Genomic DNA, 15,921 nt, shown 5'->3' with positions numbered 1-15,921 from the left:
CCAGGCCTGTCCCTGCTTCGTCCATGTGAAGGCTCGGCTGTGTCCTGACCTATTCTCCCAGGACGCCGGTCCTCACTGACTAGTGACTTACTTCGAAGCCTCGGGACGGCACCGCCGTCTACAGAGAGAGTCATGCGGGAAAAGGGGACGGAGCGACCCCCGTCCCATGAGTACAGGGATCGGAGGCGGGGGTCCTCTGGAGGAGAAGCAGCGTGGCTCAGTGGAAAGAGCATGGGCTTTGGAGTCAGAAGTCATGGGTTCAAATCCTGGCTCCGCCCATTGTCAGCTGTGTGACTTTGGGCAAGTCACTTAACATGTACCTCATCTGGAAAATGGGGATTAATAATAATAATGATGGCATTTAAGCACTTACTGTTCTAAGCGCTGAGGAAGTTACAAGGTGAACAGGTTGTCCCACGGGGGGGGCTCACAGTCTTAATCCCCCTTTTCCAGCTGAGGGAACTGAGGCACAGAGACTTGCCCAAAGTCACGCAGCTGACAATTGGCAGAGCTAGGATTTGAACCCATGACCTCTCACTCCAAAGCCCGTGCCCTTTCCACTGAGCCATGCTGATTAAGACTATGAGCCCCATGTGGGACCACCTGATTAGCTTGTAGCTCCCCCAGCGCTTAGAACAGTGCTTGGCACATAGTAAGCGCTTAACAAATACCCAAATTATTATTATTATTATTATTAGCCTTTGTCTAGACACTCGGCCCAAGCCGGTGGTGTAGACGCGGGCCTGGTTGAAAGAGGGTTGATCGCCGGTCTCCGAGCGCCCTCCCGTGGCGACGACTGGGAGTGCAGACGGGGGGGAGTGGGGCGCGGCGGGGGGTCTTTAGGGGGGCACGGGCACCTGGAAAGGAGAGCACCACATAGCTCGTGGGGTCAGGGTAGAGCTCAATAAAGAATTTTCCTGACTAACCTCCCATTCCAGTTCACCTTGTGCACCACTGACTCTCCCGACTTGATTCCTGGTGATGTTTTCCCTCCTGCTCCCGCGCTAGAAACACACCGTGCATCTGCCATGTGGGACAACCTAATTGCCTTGTATCTACCCCAGCGCTTAGAACAGTGCTTGGCACTTAGTAAGCGCTTAATACCAACATTATTATTAGTAGTAGTAGGTGAACTTCTCTGCCTGTTAACTCTTAATGTAGCTCTTCGTACAGCGCTCTGCCCTTGGTAGGCCTCTAGTATCGCGCTGGGCCCACAGTAAGCGTCCAGAACATAGCAGCTACCCCAGCGCTGAGCACAGTGCTAGGCACACAGTAAACGCTGAATCAGTTTCACAGTTGATGAATGTGAGTCAGCCCGTCCCGTGGGCTTTTCATGTCAAAGGGCTGAGGCGTAACGTGGCAGTGGGCGTCCGCCCTGTCCCCTTCGGTGGGGGTGTGAGGGAGGCAGCTGTCCGGTAAGAAAGGCACAGCTATCCTCGCGGAGCACTGTTTATTATAGGCCTGTCAGTCAGTTTCGTCTTCAGGCTCCTCTGTGGCCACCCCCGCCGCCAGAACCGCCTTCCCCAGTGGGAAGCCTTGTCCGCGGGACCCAGCTGGGCGACTGAGGGCAGAGAGGTTGTAGCCAGGAGGGATTCTGGTCTGCTCCGAAGCAGCCGGGGGCCTCCGGTGACCCCGAGAGGACGTTCAACCCCTGCGGAGGAGGGGATGAGCCAGGTGTCCAGTGAACGGGAGCGGGCTGAGCCCCGGGGCGAGGCGCTGGGGAGTTTTGAGCCTTCCCCTTGCGGGTATCGCAGCCTTGGTTCTCCTCTGGCCCATACGGAGCCAGAGCCGGGCTGCCCAGGCAGTGTCCAGCACGAGGTCCCGGCCGCCTCTCCCTCACCTGGGGTTGAGTATGCCGGGATTCAGCCCAAGGGCAGGAGTCCTCTTCCTTCCCCAAACCCCACGGTAGGCCCAGAGGGCAGTGGCTGCCCTGGTGGAGGGCCCGCTGCCCGGGGGAGGGCCTGTGGCAGCGTGGAGAAGGGCGATAGACAAGATGCCCTTGAGCCGGGGTGGTGGGCTAGGCCGTGGGGAGAGGGGCTCTCAGAGGAAAGGGTTCAGGCCTGTCTGGGGCGCCGGGGGAGGTGGGGCCCCGGGTCCGGCGGTGGGGAGCAGGGGCTGGGGCAAGGCCTGGACCAGAGAAGGGAAGACGCCTGTGGAAGCCGGGAGGGCGCCCTGGAGAGGGACGCTGCTGAGCGGGAGAGGGAGCGAGGTGCTGTAAGTCATGGAGCCGGCGGGGTCCCCAGGGGCCAGGCTGGGGCCGGGGGACCCCGTCCGCAGTTGGTTCAGGGTAGGCCTGCCCGGCTCGCCCAAGCTGAAAGGGTTGGTGGGAGCCGGCATGCTGGGCCCTGTTGGGGAAGGAAGAGGAGCGTTGATGGAGGGTGAAGCCCCGGGCCTGTGGCCAGACGAGCAATAGAACGGGGGCGCAGGGGCGCGACTGGATGGAGAGAGCTGGGACTCGGGGGCGCGGAGATGGGGAAGGGGCACGGGGGTGGGCGGGAGATGGGGACTGGGTGGCCTGGGACCCTGGAGACTGGCGGCCCCCTTACCGGACAGAAATGGGTTTCGGGTCTTCGGGGTTTGCAGAGCCACCACAAGTGAGTCCAGGTTGACCAGGGAGGAAGCCGAGGATCCCAGGAAAGACTCCGGTGTCCGGCCCGATTGGGGGCCGCTGCCTGGCTGGGCCAGGGCGCTGGCCAGACCCGCTACGTCAAAGGCCCCGGGCTCCTCCCGGCCGTTCTGCTTGGGACCAGGAACTAGGTCCCCGAACAGGTCCAGATCTGAGGCAGGGAGAGGGCCGGAGGGGGTGGGGGAGAGGGGGTGTCACAGGCCGGGCAGGGCAGGTGCCGGGGTTCAGATCCCGACACTCCCCAGTCCCTCCTCCCCTTGGCTCGTTGTCCCTCTCTCTGTGAACCTGGGCTTCTGCCACCCGATTCTCAGTCCCCAGCGGGCCTGTTTCCGGGGCCGGATTAGCCGGTCACCACCGTTAGTGTGGGGGGCGAGGGGGTAGACTGGAAGCCCACTGTGGGCAGGGATTGTCTCTCTTTGTTGCTGTATTGTACTTTCCAAGCACTTCGTACAGTGCTGTGCACGGTACAGTAGGTGCTGAAGAAGCAGTGTGGCTTAGTGGAAAGATCACAGGCTTGGGAGTCAGAGGATGTGAGTTCTGATCTCAGCTCTGCCACTTATCTGCTTTGTGGCCTTGGGTAAATCACTTAACTTCTCTGTGCCTCAGTTACCTCATCTGTAAAATGAGGATTAAGACTGTGAGCCCCTTATGGGACAACGTGCATCTACTCCAGCACTTAGAACAGTGCTTGGCACATAGGACTGTGTGCTCTGCACACCGTAAGTGCTCAATAAATACGATTGAATGAATAGTAAGCACTTAACAAATGCCGTCATCGTTATGATTATTATTAATACTAATAATAGATAAGATTGAATGAATGAAAAATGAATGACACATTCCCACCCAAATCCCGTGGGTTCGGACTGGAATTAGCATCCGAACCCGGAGGTGAGGACCTGGATGGGTTAAGTCAGTCTGATTTCTAGTCCTTCCAACCCACCCGGGAGCAGGGGGACGGAGGAAGGGGAGTGAGTTGGGTCGGGGGCACATTCAGCTCCTCTGCCGGGGGAGCTTCAGGGTCAGCAGGAGGCCCGGGGTCGAGGTACGGGCTCCAGTGCACCATGCCCTGGGCCTCCCCAAAAAAGGAGATGCCCAAGGACTGCAGCTGTTGGCTGCTGGCCAGGACATTGGCTCCGCAGGGCAGACCCCTCGGTATACCGCGCTCAAGCTTACCCACAGGACTACCAGGACGCCCCGTGCTTTCCGGCCTCTCCCCGAGCTCTGTCAGGTCGGGAAGTTTGGTAAATAAGTCAGTGCCACCTGAGGGGTGGGAGAGAAGGGAAGCAGGGGGAGCAGAGAGACCGGGCCAAGGGGGTTAAGAGAGGAAAGAGGTGATTGGAGCAGGTAGGCAGGTGGGAGATGGGGGGGAGCCAGGGAAGAAATGGGGGGGGGGGTGCAGTTGAGGTGGGGAAGAGGAAAGACAGAAAGAGGGGAAGCGGGAAAACGAGCCACCCACCCTACTCCTATCCCAAGCAGGGGGGTGATCTCCCCCTGTCCCCACAGGACAGGTGACCAGAACTGGGATTTCCCCCACACTTTCCGCTCCATCCAAGCTGCTACCATGTTAATCCAAGCACTTAGCCTGTCCACCTTGATTACTGAATCAGTCATATTTATTGAGCACTTACAGTGAGCACTGCACTAAGCATTTGAGTGAGTACGGTATAACAGAGTTGATAGACATGTTTCCATCAGCCTCCTCACTGATCTCTCTGCCTCCTGCCTCTCCGCACTCCAGTCCATACTTCTCACTGCTGCCTGGATCGTTTTTCTACAAAACGATTCAGTCCACACTTCCCAACTCCTCATAAACCTCCAGCAGTTGCCCAGCCACCGGAGAAGGGGCTGAGAAGCAGCATGGTCTAGTGGATAAAGTCCAGGCCTGGAAATCGGAAGGACCTGGGTTCTAATCCTAACGCCACCACATGTCTGGTGTCTGACCTTGGGCAAGTCACTTCACGTCTTTGGGCCTCAGTTACTTCATCTATAAAGTGGGGATTAAGACTGTGAGCCCCATGTGGGACAGGGGCTGTGTCCAACCTGATTACCTTATATCTACCCCAGCACTTATTACAGTGCCTGGGATATCATAAGCACTAGACAAATACCATAAAGAAAATACACCTCATTAGAGAGAAACTCTTTACCATAGGCTTTAAAGCACTCTATCACCTTGCCTCCTCCTACCTTACTTTCCTGATTTCCTACTCTGATCCAGCCTGCACAGTTTGCTCCTCTAATGCTAATCTACTCACTCTACCTCTATCTCATTTCTCCCAGCACCAACCTCTCACCCACATCCTGCCTCTGCTCTGGAATACCCTCTCTCTTCGTTTTCCACAGATAGTCACTTTTCCCACCTTCAAATCCTTGTTAAAAGCACAGTTCCTTCCAGAAGTCATCCCCAACTAGACCAATCGATCAATCATATTTATTGAGAGAGCTCACTATGTGTAGTAAGTGCTTGGGAGACTACAACGTTACACTATAACGTGGAGGCACGTTCCCTGTCCACAACTAGCTTACAGTCTAGAGGGGCAGACAGACATTAATGTAAATAAATAAATTACTCATATGTACAAAAGCGCTGTGGGGCTGAGGGAGAGGTGAATGAAGGGAGCAAATACAGGTGGCAAGGTCAACTTAGAAGGGAGTGGGAGAAGGAGAAATGAGGGATTAGTCAGGGAAGCCCTCTTGGAGGAGTTGTGCCTTTGATAAGGCTTTGAAGATGGGGAGAGTAACTGTCTGTGAGATATCAATCAATCAATCATATTTACTGTGTTCAGGGCACTACACTAAGTGCTTGGGAGAATACAACACAACAGTATAAGAGACACATTCCCTGCCTACAACGAGTTTACAGTCAGAGCGGGAGACAGACTAATATAAATACAAAAATTACAGATATGTACATCAGTGCTGTGGGGCTGGAGGGGGTGATGAGTGGTGAATAAAAGGAGCAAGTCAGGATGACACAGAAAGGAGTGGGAGAGGAGGAAACGAGGGTTTAGTCAGGGAAGGCCTCTTGGAGGAGATGTGCCTTCCGTAGCGCACAGAGGGTGGACATGAAGAGGGAGGGTGTTTCAGGCTAAAGGCAGGATATAGGCGAGAGGTCAGCAGTATCACAGACAAGATCGAGGTGAGGTGAGTAGATTGGCATTAGAGTAGTGAAGTGTGTGGGCTGGTTTTTAGTAGAACAGTGAGGTAAGGTAGGAGGAGGGGTGGTGAGGTGATTGAGTGCTTTAAAGCCAATGGCAAGGAGTTTCTGTTTGATGCGGAGGTGGATGGGCAACCACTGGAGGTTCTTGAGGAGTGAGGTAATGTTTCCATATCGTTTTCATAGAAAGATGATTGGGGCAGCAGAGTGTAGTGTGGACTGGAGTAGGGCGAGACAGGAGGCAGGGAGGTCAGCAAGGAGACCGATAGAATAATCAAGATGGGATAGGACACGTGCTTGGATTAACGTGGCAGCAATTTGGATGGAGAGAAAAGGGTGAATTTTAGCAATATTGTGAAGGTTGAACCAGTACGATTTGGGATGTTGTGGAGGTTGAATGTGTGGGTTGAATGAGAGAGATGGGTTGAGGATAACGCGGAGGTTACAGGCTTGTGAGACAGAAAGGAATGTGATGCTCTCTACAATAACCCTCATTTCCTCTTATTCCACTCCCATCTGTGTCACCCTTGCACTTTGATTTGCATCCTTTATTCTCCCCTCCCTCAGCCCCACAACACGTATATAAATATCCCAAATTGTTTATATTTTAATGTCTGTCTCCCCCTCTAGAGTGGAAGCGCACTGTGGGTAGGGAACATGTCTACCAACTCTGTTAAACTGTACTCTCCCAAGTGCTCTGCACACAGTAAGTAGGATGGATGGATTGATTAATTGATTGGGGTGAGCTTTGTCCTTGTTCTGGCAGGGGCAGGACCCACAACTTACCAGGTGGGGAGGAGGGGTCCATCGCGGGACCCCAGAGGTCAGCTCTTGTACTTGAGGGCTTGTGCAGAGGGGAGGCTTTGGCCCAAGGGTCTGAGGGCAGGACACAGGGACGGCTCCAGGGCTCCGAGGAGGAGAGGGCAGGGGCCAGGCCCCAGGGCTCCCCCGAGGTCTGGCTGCCGGACAGGGCCATGTGGTTCAGGGGGCCCCTGGCCGAGGCTGGAGCCCAGGGATCAGTTGTCGGGCCCCAGGAACAGCCACTGGGCTCCAGAGTGGCCTTGAAACCTGGAATGACAGGAACATGGGTGTGACGCCAGGGTCTCGGAAGTTTGGGGGGGGGGGGTCAAAGTGCCCAGATCTCAAAGGAGAAGGGGTAAAAATGCCCAGATCATGGAAGAGGGGCACCCTCAGGACGGCATTGCCCTGTAACTCCCACAAATCTAGTGTCTAGAGGTTATAAGGGCTCAGGGTCCCAGAGTCCCCCAACCCGGGGACCCCAGTAGAAAGGACTCCCCACTGGCAGCAGAGCCGGGGGGCTGGAGAATAATGATAATAATAATAATAATAATAATAATGGTATTTGTTAAGCTCTTACTATGGGCCAGAACTGTATTAAGCTCCGGGGTGGATATGAGAAAATCAGGTTGGACAGAGTCCCTGTCCCTCATGGGGCTCAGAGTCTTAATCCCCATTTAACAGATGAGATAATGGAGGCCCAGAGAAGTGAAGTGACTTGCCCAGGGTCACAAAGCAGATAAGTGGCAGAGGCAGGATTAGAATCCAGGTCCTTCCGACTCCCAGGCCCGGACTCTATCCATCAAGCCAGGGAGCAGGCCGAGTGAGGTGAAGCCTGGGCTGGGAATGCGGTGGGACCTACCTGGGATGTCCCAGGGGTCAGCCGAGGTGTGCGTGGAGGGCGGGGCTGGTGGTGGACCAAAGACGTCCACCAGGTCCAGGATGGAGGACTGCAGGGGACAAAGAAGAGGATTAGCATGCCAATTTGGGAGGTGGGAGATGAGGAGATTCCCCCCCGGGAGGTGGGATCAGGGTCATTCTGTCATGGTGTTCAGCTGTCCCCAGCCTCTTCCCCTGGCCCCCAGCTCCCGGACGCCCACCGTCGCCCACCTGGTTGATCTTCAGCTCCTCCTCCTCCTCCTCCTCCTCCTCCTGGTCCCGGCATCCCCGGCTGGCACCATTTGGGAAAGGGGAGTCCTCATCTTGCCAGGCCCTCACTTCCTGCATCCAAGGGGGCAGGGAGGGAGGGTGAGGGTTGTGAGGGGAAAGAAGCCAGCCTAGAAGTCAGAGCCACCTCAGGAGGCGGGAGGGGGACTGAACTAAGCCCCTGCTGGGGCGGACTGGGGAGTCAGGCCCCGCCAGGGCCTGCAGTCGGGACGAGAGGCTGGGGGCCCGCTGCAGCGATGAGAGGAGCCAGCGGAGACACCGAGGAAAGCAGACAGCAGAAGAACCCTTGGGCACCTCCAGAAGCAGCAGCTGAAGCCAGCGTCCCAGCCCAAGCCCACGCTCTGTTTCGGTGCTCCAGTACCTTCTCGTGCTCCCGCTGGCTGAGGCGCAGTGCCAGCTGCAGCTGCAAATCCTCATCCCTGCTGGAGGCTGGAGGGACCGGCTGCTCCCGGTGGAGGAAAAGTGGGTGACGGAGGGGCTTCCGGGCCCCGGCCTAGGTCTGGTGGGGATTCTAGCTCGGGGGCATTTCCAGTCCCCCAGCAAGCACTCTAAGGCAGCCCCAAACTCATTGGGATAGTGATCTAAGCGTATCTCTCCCTGCCCACCCCCCCACTACTCTCCAGGGCATCTTACTGGTCTGGCAGGGATTCTAGCTCAGAGGTATTTTGCCCTATGAACCCCCCAGCCCCTGGCTGTCCAAGGCAGCCCAAGGCCTGCACTCAAGTTGCCTGCTGAGGGCATAGGAGGGGTTGGGCAGACCTAACCTGGGGAAATGCCTCACTAGGTTCTGCCTGATTGGGACCAGCCTGGTCTGCAGGAGAGAAGGAGCAGGGCAAGGGCCTTAAGTTGGGGTGGGGATGGGGGGCATAGGGCTCCAGGGTAGTCTGTAAACCGGAAATGACAGCACCGTGGGCCCGCTGCCACCCGGGCTGGGGAGATGATGCTCGGGTTTTAAAGAGGGATCCTTGGGCTGGTGTGTACTGCGGCTCCCACAGAGCTGGTGTGCAGCAGTGGTGAGGACCCAAAGGCCCAGTTTCTCCTGTCCCAGAGAATCTCCGGCAGACAGGACTCCTCTAGGTAGGGAAGGGCCTTGGGGGCTGGAGGAGGGGAAAAGCAGGTGGAATGAGGGTGAGAAGCCTGGGAGCCCCCATAGTCTAATGGTTAAGGGATCCACTTTTATCCCTTACTCGTAGAGGGTTTCCACTGGTTCTGAAGCCTTTCCGGGCTCCCCGGCACTCTGCCTGGGTTTCAGGAGGAGGAGGGGATTCCTAACAGGAGCAAACACGGTGGTGGCCCTCAGGAAGCTGTGGGGCAGCCCAAGGACAGCTGACACGCCAGTTGCCCAAGAGCCTGGAAGCAGGGAGGGAGTCCAGCCTCAGCCTGCCGGGGCTGCTCTGGGGGCTCGGGGTGTCTTTCCCTCTCAGGCAAGACCAAATAGCCAGTGGTCCGAGCCCAAGGGTGATGGGTGAGCCCAAGGTGCAGTCGGGGATTCAAGACCCGTGACACAGACCTAGGCCGGGTCCCTGATTAAGTTCAGGCAGGTAGCCTCTGGGCCAGTGCCCAGCATGGCCCAGTAGCCCCTGCCCTGGGGCCCCACCCCTCCTGGAGACCGGCCCCACCCTCACGACTGACCCCAATACCTTCTCAGCCTCCTCCCTGCTCATGGCCAAGGCCAACTGCAGCTGCAGCTCCTCCTCTCCGGTAGTCTGGGGTCTGGCTTGCTCCAGGTCAGAGGTCAAGCGCGGGGACGAAGATGTGGCTGGAACACGATGGGGGAAGGGATGAAATGCCTAGTTGCAGGGTGCGGGGGGCTTGTGGTACCGTGGGAGATGGGAGAGGGCAGGGGCTGAAGGGGATTCCCCTCTCAGCCAGAGAAACGAAAGGGAGAGGAAAGTCACTTAAGTTTGTTTGTGTGTATGAGCGGCGAGGTCTCTAGGCAGCAAGGGCCCGCTCCTTGTTCCCCTCCATTCGGGCCTCAACTCAGTAGCTTCAGACCATGCCCCCTCACTGGACTGAATTGGACAGATGAGGGGAGTAAAAGGTCTCGGCATCCCCCCTCGAGTCCCCCCAGTCTCCCCCTTCCCTGAGCACCTTCCCACCTCCCACCATGCCAAGACCCCAACTCACAGTTGTAGGAGGACGGGGACCCCCGGAGCCTGCCGAACTCATCCCCGTAACGGGAGGGCCGGCGGCCAGTGCCCAGCTGAGAGCTGCCGATGGCGGCTCCTTCCAGGGCGAGGCGCTCCTTGGTCTTGAGGGCGTGGGTCCGCTCTCGCTTCAGCCGCTCCTCGTCCTTGAGGAGTCCCACCACCTGCCTGACCTTCTCGCGCACGTTGACGCCCTGGTCTTTGCCGTCACGGTCCACGTACTGGAAGTCCTTGAGCGTCTGGATGGTGAACAGGTTCTCGCGGCTCTGGTGGGCCACCTTGTCCGAGCCCGTCTTGAGGAGATAGTCCAGTAGCGTCAGGGCCTTGTATACGTGCCGCCAGTTCTTGCCGCTGTCATTCAGCCGGCGCCAGATCATGCCCATGACCTCGGCAAAGGCCACCGTGTTAAAAGTCAAATCAGCAATTTCCGACATGAGGGAGCTGGGTGGACCCCAGGGGTCATTGCTGGTGGCTTCCCGCACCTTGATCTCCGCCTCAGAGTAATTGTGCACAAGATTCTTCACCTGGCGCCGCAGCGCCGAGGTGGTCGTCATGGCCCCTGACAGAGACGAAAATCCGTTGGTTACAGGGGGCCTGGGCTGAGGGTCACAGCGGACCCACGCACCACTTCGCCCTCCAGGCGAGTCTGCGGGAGAGAGTGGATCCCAGGCTTGATTCCCACCCTCTGATGACCCCGACCAGCCAGCTGGGATCCAACCCACCAATCTCCCATAGCACCAGGCCTGGGGTTGCCTCAGGGTGGGAGGCCTGTGTCCCAGGGGGGAGAAAACATCCTTAATCGACCGTGCTAGCCAACTGGCTGATCAACCCTGGCCACAATGCCCCCCGATCCTCAAACTTCTTCTTCTCCCTCCCCCCAACAACAAATGGGAGGTCTAAAATGCTAGGAGGGCACAGCCAATGCCAGCCTGGCAAGTTCCTTTCTGCCCGCCACCCAACCTCTTTCCCACCACCATGACCCCTCTTTGCTCCACACTGATGCCAGCCTGTCACCAGCTGCTGCCAACCTGTCACCAGTTGCTGCCTGCTTCTCCTCAGAAGTTGGGGCAGAGAAGCTGGAGGAAGCTGGACAGGCAGGGCAGGGCAGGGCAGGGGTCAGCCCTTCAGCATCAACAGTGTCTTCCTTCCTCCTCACCTTTCCACCCCACTTAGCCCCATACCCAGTTCTCCTCACCACTCCTAGGGAATCTCTGCGGGAACCTTGCTCTCCACTCGTCTCTGTGGCCCTGCCAGGCACCTGGGCGAGCCTCTCGTCCCCAGGCTCCAGTTGCCAGAGGGCTCGTAGGTGAGGCAGCCTGAGTGCCCTTGGGGCCCGGGTCCGGGGGAGGGAGTTCCAAACAGCCCAGATGAAGCTGTCTGCAGACTGGTGGCCAGATCGGAGGTTCTGGGACGGGTGGATCCCTCTGTTCCTTTTCCTCCTTCCCTCGAAGGTGACTCAGAGGTGGCCTGCCCTGGACTCCCAACCGGATGGCCGGGAGGGCGGATGGAGGAATCCGGATGGGAGAGAATTTCACATCCAGCCCGCCCCCAAACACACTCAACCCCCAGCACCTTGCATTCAAACCAGCAAAACCAGTCGGGCACCATAAACACAAATCTGGGAGCAGCCCAACCCCGAATGGGGACACCCTTCCCCGTCTTTTCCCCCTTCAATCTCCCCTTCACCACAGGCCCAAGCCATCGGTCCATACCACCAGGCCACTCCACCGGCCCTTGCCAAACGAGGGGTTTGATCCCAGGCTGAGTGGCTAATATGCTCTGTGATTCCTCTCCCTAAGCCTCTAAGTCTATGGCAGCCAGACGGGAGAGGGTGGGCACAGTCAATGGCAGGGGACCCTCCCACTCTTCCCCCAGACTTGTGCCCCCACGCAAGAGGTAAAAGTAGATCAGAGGGCTCCTCAAAGCCCCTGAACAACTCTAGGAAAAAATAAAGAGAGAGAGAGAGAGAGAGAGAGAGAGAGAGAGAGAGAGAGAGAGAGAGATGTGGAGAGAAAAGTGAACAGGAAGGAGAGAGGCTGGAAGAGAGGTGACAGAGAGAGAGCTGAGGGATGGAGGAAGGGAGTCATCTGGGAGTACTGCCAGTGGTTTTAAAAGCAAAGAGGTTTTTTTTATCGAACACAATATCCCCGGGAATAAAGAGGAGGGAAACAGAAACCGGGCAATGGATAAGGCAGCAGCGGCCGCACTAGACAGCTTGGTATGGAATTACTGCAGTGACCTTGAGACCGAGCTGTCAGGCGAGGAGAAGGGCACAGGGAAGCTGGGGCTTGGGCTCCTTGGGGGTAGAGAGAGGTGGTGAAAAGTGGGGTGGGAGTAGGAAAGATAGGAAGGGGAGGAAAAGGAATAGATAACTGGACAGGGCAGTGCAAAGTCCAGAATGGAAGAGAATCGAGGAAAGTGAGCGAGGCTGGAGGCCCAAGGGGGAGAAAGATGGGGAAGTGTGGGGGAGCAGGGGGCAAAGGAGCATTCCTCACAGTGACCCCTACAAAGGCCTGGGAACTGAGGGAGATAGAGGCTGAACATCAGGCGTGGGGACTCAAGACCTCTGGATGCCCATGAGAGGCATAGTCCAGACCCACTCCCTCCCCTTGAGCTGCCAAGGTCAGGAGGGGCCGGGAGAAGCCAGTCAGGCCCAGTGCGGTCCTGTGCTCTTGCTTACCTAGAAGCATCCATCCAGACCCCTCCTGAACCCCCACTCTCTGCTAAATTCCCCTCTCCCTGACCCGAGAAAGGGCCTCCTTCTCCTTTGCCAGAAACCCCCCAGTTTGTCCAGTGGAGACCACTGGATAGGGTCTAACGAAGATGGAGCCTGTGCTGAGAGAGAGGGAGGGAGAGAGGGGAGAGAAGGGGCAAGCTGGCATCCAGCCTTACCCGAGGGACCCTTGCTTGGGTGGGAAGCAATGGAGGCAGGGAGCAAAGAAGGGGGCAGAGGCCCCCAGCTCCCAACCAGTACCTGCGCCTTGCAAGGGGAAGGGGCACAGGAACCAACCACCACAGAGTGGGTGACCCTTGGCCTGGGCCCCAAGTGGCCGTCCTTCCATGCTGGAGGGAAGCGCTGCCTCGGCTACCTGGCCAGAGATGCTCTGACCTCCTGTCCTTCCCTCCGTCCCATCCTGGGCCCCTCCTGCCCATCCTCGCACCCCTGCCTCTCACCTTTCTGCTTGGGGAGGGAGGGAGAGCTAGTTTGGGGGATCCCCACCCCGACCCCCGTGCCCCTGTGGGAGGTGACGCATCTTACCTCTCTTTCCTCTGGGCCCGCAGCGTGAGGCTCTGCTCCAGGCCCAACTCCGGCTGCGTTACGGCTTCCTCGGTCCCTCCGGGGCAGACCCTCCTGGATCCCGCATCATGGTTGGGGGCAGGAGAGGAGAAGGAACTGGCTCCCGGGAGTCCTGAGATTGGGTGGGCGGCGGCAGGAACAGGAACAGCAACAGCAGCAGCAGCAGCAGCAGCCCCGGGCATCGGGCACCCGCACCGGCGCGCCGCACCGCACCGGTGGGTAAAGTTGCTCAGCTGGCTAGGCAGGTCTGCCTTGGCAGCAGCAGCAGCAGCAGCAGCTCAGTAATAGGACACAGGAGGAATCGGCCAGGCTCGTTAACCCGTTCCTGCCCGGCGGGCTGTTGAAAACCTTTGATTTTTGATGCCTGTTGTCCCAACAGCGGCACAGACTGTCTCCTTCCCTGCCTCCCTCCCTCATAATAGTGATAACCAAAATAATTATGGTATTTGTGAAGCGCTTACTCTGTGCCAAGCACTGTATTAAGAGCTGGGGTAGTTACAAGATGATCAGGACAGGCATAGTCCTTATTCCACATGGGGCTCACTATCTAAGTGGTATTTGCTTAGTGCTTATTATGGGCCAGGCACTGTGCAAAGCACTGAGACAGATAACAAGCAAATCAGGTTGGACACAGTCCATGTCCCACATGGCTCACAGTCTGAGGCACAGAGAAGTGAAGTGACATGCCCAAGGCCACACAGCTGACCAGTGTCAGAGCTGGGATTAGAATGCAGATCCTTCTGACTTCCAAGCCCGTTCTCTAACCATCAAGCCACTTGGGAGGCAGAACATTTTACAAATGAGGAAACTGAGGCACAGAGAAGATAAGTGTCTTACCCAAGGCCACACAGCAGGCAAGTGGCAGAACAGGGATAAGAACCAGGTCCTCTGACTTTCAATCCTGCGCTCTTTCCATTAGGCCTTGCTATTCCTTCCCTGCCACCCAATCGGCCCTACCTGCCTCTTACCTTCTCCCACTTCCTGCCAGCAACAGTGAGTGTCTCCTCGTCTCCCCCTTCACTTAAAGAATTTGGTGGGGAGCGCTAATTACCTACTCATCCCCACTCTGCAGGCCACTTGATCCTTGGGACAGAAAACCAAGTAATTGTTATGGTGGGGGAGGATGATGGTAATAGTTTAGTATTTCAGCTCTGTTCCTTTTGGCTAGGGTCTCCTGTCTCTTGGTCTTGGATTCTCTGGCTAGCTGGGAGAAAGTTGGAGTACTCCACTTCCTTTCTTAAGGGAGGCCATTCCTAAAGACATTCACTAGCTGGCAATTGAGGCAGGCTGGGGCCTGGTGCCTGGTTTGAAAGGCAGGAGTTGCTTAATTTGGAAGCCAAGTGGTGCAGGCTTGAGCCTTTGACTTTCAGCCTCATCATGGTTTCTTTCCGACTGCTTTTAGCGAGTCCTCCCTGAGCCCAGTCCCTGCTTCAGCTCCAAGGGGAAGAGCCAGGGAGAGGGCAGTTAGGCAGGGAGAGGGAAAGGATCCAGATCTGGGGGTCAAGCCTGCTGGATTTTATTCCAAAATAGTTATCTGGTCTGGGACAGGGCCTCCCACCCTTTCTGAACTTCAGTTTTCTGGCTGTAAAACTGTGGGGAGGGTGGATGTGGGGGTGGCTTGACACCTTTTCATGGCCTTTCATAAAGGCTGAAAGAAGAAACCTCCAGGCAAACATACTGCTAGAAAGCCAGAACTAGATGAGGACAGGAACCCAGGGCTTGGGGAGGCCCAGGAGCATTCAGAAAGTCTCCAGGGCCGGTGGCCTGAGGAGAGCGATTCCTACCTGGGACCTCTCGTTTCACGATTGCAAAGTCTCCGAGTCCTACCCAGAGGTCCCACCCCCAACCTAGGACTCCTGTTCTCACACCTTGAGGAGGCCCTGAAAACTGCTGTTTATTATTATTATTAACAGTGATGCCAGCAATATTATAATAATAATGTTGATAATAATCACACCTAGAAATTACATGGCAACTTTCTTCCCATGAACTCAAGGCTTTTCCCAGACATCATTTCATTCCACAGTGGTTGCATGAAGGAGGGAAGGAGGGAGAAAGGGGGGAAGAGAGAGGAGCACAGGCCAGGAACTGAGGCCCAAAACAGGGAGATGACTTGGCCCAGCCCACTGGGCCGGACAGAGCTGATGGGGGAGGTGGAGGAGAATGGGGCAGCACTCTCAAAAGACCAGGGTAATGGGGCCGGGAGGAAGATGTAGAGTTGCCTGTCGCCTTGCTGTTTTGGGAAATACAGACTGAGTTAGTTGAGAGCCCTGAAACCCTGGCAGCGTTATTAGTCTGTGTGTACTGGACAACAAGTCACAGACTCTAGAATAGAGTGGAGTGGAGAGGAAGGGAATGGAAGGCACTCGCCTCAAGTTGTTCAGGCTCAAAATCCTTCTTCACACACTCGATGTAATTTCTGAAGCCGTGGGCATTGATCCTTCATCTTCATCATTATTTGGTAACTGCCTACTATGTGGGGTACTATGCTGGACGCCTCGCAGAACAATTCTAATCTACACATGCAGAGTGCTGGGCTTAGTGTCAACTGCATGTAGAGCACTGTACTGGATTGCCTATTAAATGTAGAGCACCATAATGAGTACTCGGGGAGCATAGCGCTGTACTGGGAAACTGAGCATTCTCAATCGCAAAATGAAAACAGGAAGTCCCACAGCCCTGGCCTTAATTATATCGGGCTGGGAAGACTGGAGGAAGGGGCCAG

At 56.6% G+C, this 15,921-nt stretch overlaps 1 protein-coding gene across 1 annotated transcript; it reads right to left on the bottom strand.

The window, feature by feature from the left end:
- Nucleotides 1–1,749: 1,749 nt before the first annotated feature.
- Nucleotides 1,750–13,245, bottom strand: EPN3 (epsin 3). Its single transcript, XM_038757325.1, has 10 exons — nt 13,158–13,245; nt 9,879–10,457; nt 9,392–9,510; nt 8,113–8,193; nt 7,695–7,805; nt 7,447–7,534; nt 6,573–6,854; nt 3,803–3,889; nt 2,547–2,777; nt 1,750–2,345 (listed from the first exon to the last, which is right to left on the bottom strand). The coding sequence occupies exons 2-10, from the start codon at nt 10,450–10,452 to the stop codon at nt 2,041–2,043; spliced, it is 1,878 nt and encodes a 625-aa protein (XP_038613253.1). The 5' UTR covers nt 10,453–10,457; nt 13,158–13,245; the 3' UTR covers nt 1,750–2,040.
- Between the last annotated feature and the right edge of the window lie 2,676 nt (nt 13,246–15,921).

Source organism: Tachyglossus aculeatus, chromosome 15 (assembly GCF_015852505.1).
Source record: "Tachyglossus aculeatus isolate mTacAcu1 chromosome 15, mTacAcu1.pri, whole genome shotgun sequence".
NCBI lineage: Eukaryota > Metazoa > Chordata > Mammalia > Monotremata > Tachyglossidae > Tachyglossus > Tachyglossus aculeatus.
This window is presented reverse-complemented; position numbering and strand designations above follow the sequence as displayed.